Source organism: Dermacentor silvarum, chromosome 8, assembly GCF_013339745.2.
Source record: "Dermacentor silvarum isolate Dsil-2018 chromosome 8, BIME_Dsil_1.4, whole genome shotgun sequence".
Lineage (NCBI taxonomy): Eukaryota > Metazoa > Arthropoda > Arachnida > Ixodida > Ixodidae > Dermacentor > Dermacentor silvarum.
Genome location: NC_051161.1, coordinates 155,915,288 through 155,926,526, shown reverse-complemented (window position 1 = coordinate 155,926,526; position 11,239 = coordinate 155,915,288). Strand labels below are relative to the sequence as shown.

The 11,239-nt window shown below is 52.0% G+C and overlaps 1 protein-coding gene across 1 annotated transcript; it reads right to left on the bottom strand.

The window, feature by feature from the left end:
- Positions 1-3,812: 3,812 nt before the first annotated feature.
- LOC119462518 (uncharacterized) lies at positions 3,813-4,913 on the bottom strand. Its single transcript, XM_037723862.2, has one exon. The coding sequence runs from the start codon at positions 4,806-4,808 to the stop codon at positions 3,987-3,989; it is 822 nt and encodes a 273-aa protein (XP_037579790.1). The 5' UTR covers positions 4,809-4,913; the 3' UTR covers positions 3,813-3,986.
- Between the last annotated feature and the right edge of the window lie 6,326 nt (positions 4,914-11,239).

Sequence of the window (11,239 nt, the reverse complement as noted above, 5' to 3'; positions counted from 1 at the left end):
GGACTCAGACACACGCTATACGCCGACGACATCACGCTCTGGACGTGTGAAGGGTCGGACGGCACAGTTGAAGAAACGCTCCAACACGCCACCGACATCGTCGTGCAACACCTGAAGGCAGCGGGATTAGAGTGCTCCCAGCACAAGTCGGAGCTCCTCCTGATCCGACCACCCGACCGAAGCAAGCACAAGTCACCCCCACCTCACATCACGATACGCGTAAACCAGCAGCCAGTCACCCACGTCGAGGACATACGCGTACTGGGCATGATACTGCAGCAGAACCGGCGGAACGGCATCACCATTGACCGGCTCCAGATGATGGTGAACCAGACCACGAGACTGCTGCACAGAGTGAGCGCGCGTAAGCAGGGCATGAAAGAGAAGGACCTGCTCCAACTCGTCTAAGCCTTTGTCGTCAGCCGTCTCATCTATGCACTACCATACCTACACTTACAGAAGACAGAACGAGCTCGCCTCGACTGCATTATACGACACGCATACAAGGTAGCCCTCGGCTTACCAAGACATACCTCCACCGAGAAACTTCTTCAACTGAGAGTTCACAACACCATCGAAGAACTCATTGAAGCACATCAAAAGTTCACCGTCTTCAAGGTAGCAAGACCGGCCGCTGGATCCTCGCTCGAATGGGCCTCAGAGAGTCCCCGATGGGCAGCGACCCCGCCACCATCCCACCACACATCAGGCGCATGTTTATCATAAAACACACTCGCCGGCCACCACGACGGCAGAAGAAGAGCGAGGGCCCAGGCACTACACAAGACGTACGGGACCAACTCCGCTGTGGCGTACGTCGACGCAGCCTAGCACTCTGATCGACCCCACACCTACGCCGTTTACGCCGTTCCAGGCCCAGGACTCATGGCACAGACAACTTCAAGCTCGCTAAGCGCTGCCACACCCACCGAAGCAGAAGAAGCCGCCATTGCGTTAGCCGTGGCCTCAACTGACGCCTGTATAGTTATGAGCGACTCCAAAACCACCATAACAAACTTTGCGCGAGGAATAGTGGCACACACTACACTAAAGCTCCTACAGTCACTACAAAACAGTGGAGAACCACGCTCAGTAGAGTTGATATGGGTCCCGGCTCACGCGGGCAATCCAGGGAACGAAGCGGCTCGAGGATTCGTCAGCCGAGCGGTGGGCCTCCCGTACCCGGAGACCTCAAACGAAGTCCTGCACTCATATCACGACATAGCCCAGTACTACCGTCTTATACGACACACTAGGCCCGCACCACACAGTAAACTAAACAAGGGTCAGGAGGTCACCTGGCGCAGGTTACAGACATACTCATATCCGAACCCCTACGTATACTCTCACATTTACCCGGATAGATTAAGTCCGTACTGTCACCTGTGCGGCGAGCTAGCTACGCTCAGTCACATCCTCTGGGACTGCGAAGAGGATCCCCCTCCACCCGATCTCCTGGCCTCTCCCTCACCTTCATCGTGGGAGGAAGTGCTGCTTAGCTCCAGTCCGGACGTACAACTCCGAGCCGTGGAGCGAGCCGAAGAGGTCGCCGTCACGCATCGCCTGGCGGCCATCTGGCCTTCCTGAGGAGCCCATGAACTAGCTCCCCACTCTGACGAATAAAGTTGTATCTCTATCTCTCTCGCTCTCATAGCGCGCAAAACCTCTTCACCTCGCAGAGCACGAGCGTACGAACGCGCCAGCTGTGCACGAAGACGGCGACGCTCGAACGCAGTCATATGGTTCGCATAAATGCATCCTCGCAGGCGTGGCTGTATAGCCTAGTGGTTACGACGCTCGCCTTGGGACCGGGGGTACGCGGGCTCCAATCCCGCCTTGGCACGAAAGTTTGTTTCTTGGTAGTTTCTTGCTACGCACCACAAATTACGGCTGGGCTTATACAGCTTCGCTGTTAAAAAATTCGTCAGAGCGATCTCTTGATGACATATAGAGTTCTTGACGGTCCTTAAAGAAATCTTATAGGCGCCCTTCCGACACCAATAAGATTCTTGAAGGTCCCTCAGGACACGCTCTATGGGCATGCTTCCCACACCAATAAGATTCTTGAAGGTACCTCAAACCTTCTATAGGCGACCCGCCAACAGCAGTAAGATTCTTAAATGTCCCTCAGGACGCTCTATATGCCGTGGCGCGGTACATTGCGTACCGCATTGCATGCACATTCATCTCACGCGTTTGAGTTCCTTCAGTCCAACCTAGCCACAGCAACATGCGGGAGAGCACGGTCCAGATAAAACAGCGGAACAAAACACGGAGACTAACGAAAACCTGCCACGTACACGACGCCCTTGCTACTGTAGCCACCGAACTCTTGCCACGGTACGAAACCTACGGCGCAACACGTGTGAGCGCACACACCATAACAAAACCGCCAATGTGCCACGACAACATGACCGCTACAGCGCAAAAATCGTGAGAAAACTAAAAATACCATGACTGCGTCACTTCCTCACTTTTCTCCTAGCGCGCGGAGGAGGCAGGGCCTCTCCTCAGCTTTTTCCTTCCTCCGTGCTATTATTGCGCAAGGGTCGACTTCCTGTATCGGCGTGTGTATATTGTCGACACAACGTGCAAATCACCGCCATGTTTCTGTACAGTGTCCAGAAAGTTAAACGCGAACAATTTCGAAACAACTTCAACGCCTTGTTACAACAACGCATGCCGCCGCCGCTGCTGCCGCTGCTGCTGCAAGCCAGTACACATGACGTCCCGGTGGTCGGCGCCCAGCCCCGCGCTGGCAGGCGTGAGCCGCCGCGCGCTCACAATCAACCAAAGATACAGTCATCCGTAAAAAAAATGTAAGCATCAATTGCGATAGCAAATTGGTAGAGAGCTATACGGAGTAAGGATAGTGGTTTTATCAGCTGTATAAACTTGGACATGCAGCAGCACCAGAAACGCGCAGAACTGTTGTCGACGCCGTCGGTGTTTTGCCCGCGTTTGCACCGAACGCGCGCGGCGTTGGTTAGTGTTGCCGGTGCCTCTCGGGGCGGCTCGGAGGTTTTCGACGAGATCAGAATGGGACGCTCGTCGATCAGCGTCGGAAATCTTACCCACCTTCTCGCCTCGCAACGTTTTTATATGAATACGCATTTGGTGCCGCAGCTAAACGTCGCCTCCCCTCCCGTCCCCCCATGGCCTTTCGCGCGATAGAAGAGGTCGCGTTTGCTCTCTCTATATATGGTGATTGTAAAGGAGGAAAGAGACGCTTAATTCTGCAGCCCTTCAGGCAGCACGGCGCAGAACGCGCGTTTGCTCTCCGACGTGCGTTCGCTCCCCGTGAAGGCACGCGTCCCTCGCGCCCTTTCACTCGCACATACAGCGTCCGGAGTGCGGCGACGATTTCATCGCCGTTGACGTCATACGGAACCTCACGGCGACGGCGCCGACGACGCCAACGGCAGAAATCCGCTTTGGAGTGTCCATATAATTGCTATCGCAATAATATGTGAAATAAACGCTGCGTATAGGAACGTCTACCGAGTCGAATTTGTCTACATTCCTGTTTTTTTCATATTTTTGTTCAGTGTCCATTTAAAAATGTTTTCTTTTTTGTTACTAGGCACACATGTGCACGTAGTAAAACAAAGCTTTTCATTTACTGGAATTAAAAGAAATGGCATGGACGAGCACAGCCATTCCAGCGATGGGAATGGTCATTCCAAGAAGTTGAAAGGAGTGGAATTACGGACATCTCAACTCTCCAGAATTTAGTGGGAATGTAATGGAGTTCCTGAAGAGAATTGGACATAGTGATACTAAACAATTAGTACAATTTCTGGGTGGAAACAGCACTTTATTGAAGCTTTTATGTTAGTGACACACTCTTTACTAGTCTGGTTTAAAGAGGTAACAAAGAAGTAAAGGCACCAGCAAGAAGTTAAATAGGTCAAAATAAAATTAAAATAAAAAAGACCAGTTTGGCTTGAGAAGCAAAAGCAGTACAGCACCACTTTTGCAGGGGCTCAGTAGTTCTCCGGCTGCGGTCGGGCACGGCCGAGCCCCATCATCCTCCTGGCAAGCGCGTCCATGTCGACGGTGGAACCCGGCGCAGGCGGATTATCCAGAACCTGCGGGGCCCAGAACTGGGCCGCTCGATGCTGCCTGGCTTGGACAGTCTGAGGCTGGGTAACCTGCACGGCGCGGGTCTGGATGGCCTGCATGGTTGGCGGCTGAACGGCCCCGGGTTCGTCGTCCAGGAGTACGTCTGCCAGATTGCGCACCCGTTCACCTTGTTCGCTGGCTCGGTACCTGTTTTCGAGGCCCGGTACGTAGTACCTCGGCATGGGGGCCACTTCCATTTGCGGATACTGCCCAGGCACGTATACCACCGGAGGGCCGCTCGCATTTAGCGACTGGTAGTGGCGTCGCCGTTCCGCCGGCTTCATTCCCTGTACTGTGCGGAAAATAGGCGGCACAGCCGGCTGGAAGGGGTCGACTGGTCGACCGCTGCTGCTGGGCCCCACGTCCCACTGTTCTTCTGGTTCAGGTACAAATGGCTTTGCCCCTCCCGGCGCAGGAATGTCAAAGGGTGGGTCTGGATCGTCCCTGGTCGCTGTGCAGAATGTCGACGACCGGTCCGGGCAGGTGGCGAGGTGCCTCTGGTAGTCCTCATCATTGGCGGGCGCCATGTGATCCGTGGTGAACGGGCAAGGCTTCAGTCGGTACCGAGGGTGTTCCTTGCGGCACTTGGTCATGTGTATGTTCAGCCGACCTCTCTTGACTTTGTGGAACGGGTTGTACGGGCACTTCACCAGGTCATCTTGCAAGCTGTTGAATGTGGCCATGGTGCAACGCGAGCAGAACCTGACGTAATACTGGACGGCGGCGCGCAGGGGTCGTGGCACAGCTAGGCTACGGCCGCGTCCCGCGCGCACGCCAGAAGCGTTCGCCGAACCAGGCCAAACGCCAATGGTACGGTAGGTGCGCCGACCGGCGCGTCTGGAGCGTAGTTCACGGCTTCTCCGCGTCATGACGCAAAATTAGCGCTGCGGTCAGTATAGCGGTTGCGCAGCCCGCGTCGTCTGCTACAGGTGGCAGACGGCGCGCAAAAATAAAGCCCGTATTGGAATAGTTTATGTAGTCTGTTCGTGTCAGCTTGAAAGGTGAAAAGCTCCGGGCCTCTCTTACTGTTCGAATGTTTCTAAGAGATGTGGAATGTTCCTGGTCTGAAAAATGACCGACGAGAGTAGCGGCGGTATTGGTCCGCCAAAGACCACCAAGAACATTTACTGCTTCGCTCGCAACTGCAAGTCAGGTTCTAAATATCCGAGAAAGAGTCCTAAAATAGCCTTGTTTTCGGTGCCAAAAGACCCTGACCTCGATAAGAAATAGGAACTGGCCCTTGATCGAGCGCACAAGCTACTGCAATTGACATCAGTTGTGTGCGAGCGACACTTTCAAGAACATTTCATTCAGCGCGATTTCACCCATGTAATCAACGGAGATGTCAATTGACCTGATTCCGAGGGAGCATCCATGGCTTACCAACGATGCAGTGCCATCAATTCTGCCAGGTGCTCCTGCCTACCTCTCTAAAGCGATGCCGAAAAAAGGAAAACGAAGAATTCTTTGGGACTGCGATCACAACAGCTTGGTACAGCTTGGTGATTAAGACAGAAAACTGTTCTGAGAATGCGGAGAGCTCCCAGGAACGAGATGTTAATGAAGCCTGCGCAAATGGCGACGACAACTTTCAGTTTTCTACAACAACGCTTGCTGAGATCGTCAGCTAGTGTGTTTTTCCTCACGGCCGCCGGACACGGCAATCAGTGGAAGGTACAACGGCTGCCGCGTTTTCCGTTTGCGTGAAAAACGGAAACAGTACCACGCTCACTAAAGTCATCCTCCTGGAAGCGTGTGAGCATATGTGCGAGCAAATGTTTTTGTCCAGGTAACGGTGGTGCGACGACTGTTAATTAAATCTGCAGAAGTAGTCAGCTCCCTCCTTGTGGAAGTAGACAAAATGCCGCCAGGTCAAGCAATAAAACACAATAACTAAATTTCTCAAAATTGAATCATTAGCACTAGCTAAATATCGCGTAAACACATTTCCATATACCGAGTAAAACCACTGCAGTATTGTTTTATGCATGAAAAAATGCATCTACGTCTTTAATGCAATGGGCGGGAGCGCCGCGTTTATACCAATAACTGTGAAAAATCACCAAGCTAGAAAACTGACTTCAGCCTTTCGTTTTTGCTGACTAGACGACGACAAGACACTCCTCACTCTGGCTTGGCCTACACTGCTCAGAACGGTATTATAACGCGTACTTCAAAGCTAAAATCAGAGGCGGCGATGCTATCAAACACGCTGCTCGTCTACACAGCGCAGCCGACGTGGCGCGCAGCTAAACCGTCATACTGTCTGCAGCGCCACTTCTGCATCATTATGCCGAGAAGTGGTGAACTACACTCGGTCTGCACACCTACCCATCTAGCCACCATACCAATGGTCCAATGACGTGCGGGTACGTATGCAAACCAGAGCGGTCAAGACTAAGACCGCGCATCACAGCACGTGCAGCTTTCGGACTGATAGAGCACATTAAACTCTGGTAAAGAAAATAATTACGAGGCCAAACTTTATTGGTTTTTGCCAGCTTCGCATGACACTTAAACGTTCTTTCGATCAATAAAACCCCCAATATTTATTTGCAACTCGTACGCCGACTGTATCGCTCGCGCACACTCGTCGATGTCCTAATTTCATCGCATACATTTCATTTAAACAAAAAGAAAGAAGAAAGAAAAAAGGTGACTTCTAGCTGTAGCCCGGAGCAAGCAGCTAAATTTCATTACTCAAACACTTTACATTTTCCAACATTGCGTATAACAGCAATGTTAATTTAAATACCTAATGACCAAATAATTTTGTTTCATATATACAATAACCTCTGCAGGCACCAATTAATTCTGTCCACTGAGAACTTAGCTTCACCACATTTTTTTGCATCTTCAGAATTACTACAAGTGTATGGCAGTAGAAAAAATTAAGGTAATTTGAATTCTTTAGTGAGTTTTGCAATGTTCACAAAATATTACCCTGTGTGAACTCTCAATAGGAACATCAGATATGAGAAAATCAGCTGTATTTAACACCCGTCCATGCAGCAACTTAAAAAATATGCCTGATGTTGCGTTAACCAGCTCGAGTGTCGAACCGAATTCTTTTTTGTTTTCGTTCCGGTTTTAGTTTCGGTTCGAAAACAGTTCAACTCCGGAGCAAAAAGATAGCGGTTCAAGCCGGTTCGAACGCACCAGTTGAAGTTCATTTGCATAACCGAATAATATTGTTACAACGCTGAAAGAAGGTGGAAGAAGTAGAGCACGAGCTTGGACTGAGGACGACGATGTTATGGACTTGCCTGTCCTTTTGTATATATATATATATATATATATATATATATATATATATATATATATATATATATATATTGTAGTGAAGACGAATGCCCGGCGCTGCAGCGACATCGCCAGTCATCCGGGAAGCGCGAGCTAGAGATTGCCTGAGCTGCTCTGGTTGAGACACGCTACGAACGCTGCCCGCTGCTCTCTTGTCCTGTGTTCGCATTAGATTCTGGTGTAGGTGCTGGGTAGTCGTCGCCATCGACCACTTGACGCGATACGCAGAAACAGCCGCTCTGCCTCCTGCCACTGCTCGTGATATCGCATCCTTCCTACTTAAAAACTTTATTCTCCTTCACGGTGCACCTCGCGAACTTTTGAGCGATAGAGGACGTGTGTTCCTCTCCGAAGTTGTAAACGCGCTCCTTGCTGAATGTCGCATCGTTCATCGCACCACCACCGCCTACCATCCTCAAACTAATGGTCTGACGGAAAGCTTTAACCGCACCCTTGGCGACATGCTCTCCAAATACGTCGCCTCTGATCACACTGATTGGGACCTCATTCTGCCATTCATCACGTTCGCCTACAACACTGCACCACAGGCGACCACAAACTTTTCCCCATTCTTCCTCTTGTATGGCCGCGAACCTTCGACTACCCTGGACACCATTCTTCCGTACAGACCCGATTCATCCGAATGTACACCAATCTCTGAAGTTGCCCGCCGCGCCGAGGAATGCCGTCAACTCAACCGTTACGTTACAGCCGTCGACCAATGGCAACAAAAATCTCGACGCGTCGATGATCACCCGCATTGTCACTTTCTTCCAGACTCCCTTGTGTGGCTTTGGGTTCCTGCCGTTCCTGCTGAGCTCTCATCCAAGCTTGTATCCAAATATCAAGGACCCTACCGTGTTGTAGAGCAGACATCGCCTGTGAACTATATTGTCGAGCCTGCAACGCCACCTACGGACCAACGCTGTCGTGGTCGTGAAACCGTCCACGTACAGCGCCTGAAGCCGTATTACGACCCCATGATTCTATGTTCACGATGAGTCGCCAGGATGGCTCCTTTTCCGATGGGGGGGGGGGGGGGGGGGGTGATTGTAGTAAGACGAATGCCCGGCGCTGCAGCCACATCGCCAGTCATCCGGAAAGCGCGAGCTAGACATTGCCTGAGCTACTCTGATTGAGACACGCTACGAACGCTGCTCGATGATGCTCTCTTGTCCTGTCTTCGCATTAGAGTATATATATATATATATATATATATATATATATATATATATATATATTGTGAGCGCATTTTGCGCATATCGTCGTCGTCATCTGTACATACGACTCCTCATCATCTTTTGTCTCGTGCGTTGCTTCGTCTCTGACTCGGGGGACTGCTCGGAAATAAAGGCATCGCATCGGTCGACGTCTCCAAAGTGGTGGAGCGTGCTTCGATTCCCACGTCCTCTTACTTTCCCGATTCCCCTGGAGCTCCGGTCCGGTCGTCGTTTGCTCTCGCCTACCAGGGTGATGGCGGAAACCAACCCATCCATCAGCGCTGCTACCACCTCTGCTCAGCCAGCTGGGCCTACCTGGACGGTTAACACCACACACCGCGATCCTCCCGTCTTTGCCGGCCTCCGCGGCGACGACGGGGACGATTGGCTCGATCACTACAACAGAGCCAGCGACGCCAACCATTGGGACGACACGCACAAATTGCGATATGTCTCCTTTTACCTAACCGAAGTTGCGAAGACTTGGTTTTTTAACCACGAAAGTGACTTTTCGGACTGGCCATCGTTCACCCAGAAATTTCGCCAGATATTCGGCATGTCGTCTGGACGCTCCGAAATCGCGAAACAGAGGCTGGCAACGCGCATACAAGAACAGGACGAGTCCTATACATCCTACATTGAGGACGTCCTCGCTCTCTGCCGACGCGCACAGAGTGACATGGCGGAAGCTGACCGCGTTCGCCACATACTGAAGGGATCAACACAGTCGCCTTTAATGCTCTCGTCATGCAGAGCCCAAACTGCGTTGGTGATATCATCACAGCATGCCAACGTCTAGACACGCTCCAGTCTATTCGCCTGCCACGCGCCTCTTGCGACCATCGTCTCAACGGTGATGCTGAGTTGCGAGCCCTGATACGCACTCTCATCAGGGAGGAACTTCACGGACACCTTTCTGGACCTGCGACGCTTGCGACCGTTCGCCCCGCTCCTACTGGACTACGTGACATCATCAAGGACGAACTGGCGTCGATGACAAACGCCCCAATGGAAAAGTCTACTGGACCATTTCGTCCGCCAAGTTATGCCGAAATTGCCTCCCGGCCTCCCTCGACCGTTCAGTCTCCACCTACCGAAGCTTACCGCGACCCCCTAGCTTCGCTGGCAGCGAATACTCCTGCACAGCCGTACTACTCTGCGTGGTGGTCGTCGCGCCCGGTTTGTTTCTACTGCGGTATTCGCGGCCATATTTCTCGCTACTGCCGTCGGCGTCAGCAGGATGAAAGGCGGGGCTATGCTACCTTTGAGCGGGACAGCGCACCTAGGTTTGATTACTACGTTCCTGGGCGTCACCCAGGTGAAAGGCGAGGTTACGCCAACTTTGAGCGAGACAGGACACCAGGGCCAGATTCCTACGTTCCCGGACCGCACACAACCTCCTCTGGTCGCTCTCCTTCACCTTCCCAGGACATGGCTCGAGCATCCCGCTCGCCCCGGCGTCGCTCTCCTTCGCCTTACCGCCGTTCCTCATCGCCCTTGCGCGCTGCTTACCATGTTGTGGACACCCGCTCGGAAAACTAGAGGCTGCAGTTTTTGGAGGAGAAAATGCATTGTGTCGGACTCTCCCAATTCCTCCTGCTCGCCCCGCCAATTTGCTCTCGGTTTGTGTGGAAGGTGTTTCCGTCAACGCCCTAGTAGATACTGGAGCCGCTATTTCTGTTATACATCGTGAACTGTGCTTTCGTCTGCGAAAAGTGCAAACGCCGTATGTTGGTCCGGTCCTATGTGGTGCCAATGACGTTCCCATCTTTCCTACCGGACAGTGCACAGCTCGCGTTCTGATAGACGGTATTCGTCATCATGTGCAACTTGCGGTGCTTTCGACGTGCGCTCATCAGATTATATTAGGATGGGACTTCCTGTCCGCTGCTTCTGCACTAATTTCGTGCGGCGACCCACGGATTCACATCAGCGACACCGACACTTGTCCAGTTTTCGATTGCCCGTGTCCCAACCTTATTGCAGCAGCAGATTTTCTTATCCCACCAGACGAAGAACGTATTCTTACCGTTGGGTCAACAGACATTGTCGACGGAGACGCAGTGGTTATACCTTCTCAGCGTTGCATTTCTCGAGGACTCGCGATCGCTTCTTGCTTGGTCCGGTTCTCGAGTGACTATGCCAGCCTCTACTACTGCCGAAAGGGTCTACTGTCGCCAAGCTCGCCGACGCTGCGCCGGTATGTGTCGTCAGTGTTTCGCCTGCCACATCTTCCGCGCATTGTACGCCCGCAGAAGGCCACACTAGTGCTATTAAGGCCGCCTTGAGTGCAGATCTCAATCCGGCCCAGACCAATGCACTCCTCACCATTTTAATGAAGCATGAAGCTTGTTTTGACGTTTCTTCGCGAGGCCTGGGTCAGACCACTGTAACTACTCATCGAATTGAAACAGACGGCTCTCGCATCATTCGCCGTCGCCCGTACCGTGTGTCACCTTCGGTGCGAAAAGTTATAGAAGAACAAGTGAACGACATGCTGACACGCAACATTATAAGGCCTTCAGCAAGCCCTTGGTCTTCTCCTGTTGTGCTTGTTAAAAAAAAAGAATGGTTCTGTGCGCTTTGCATCG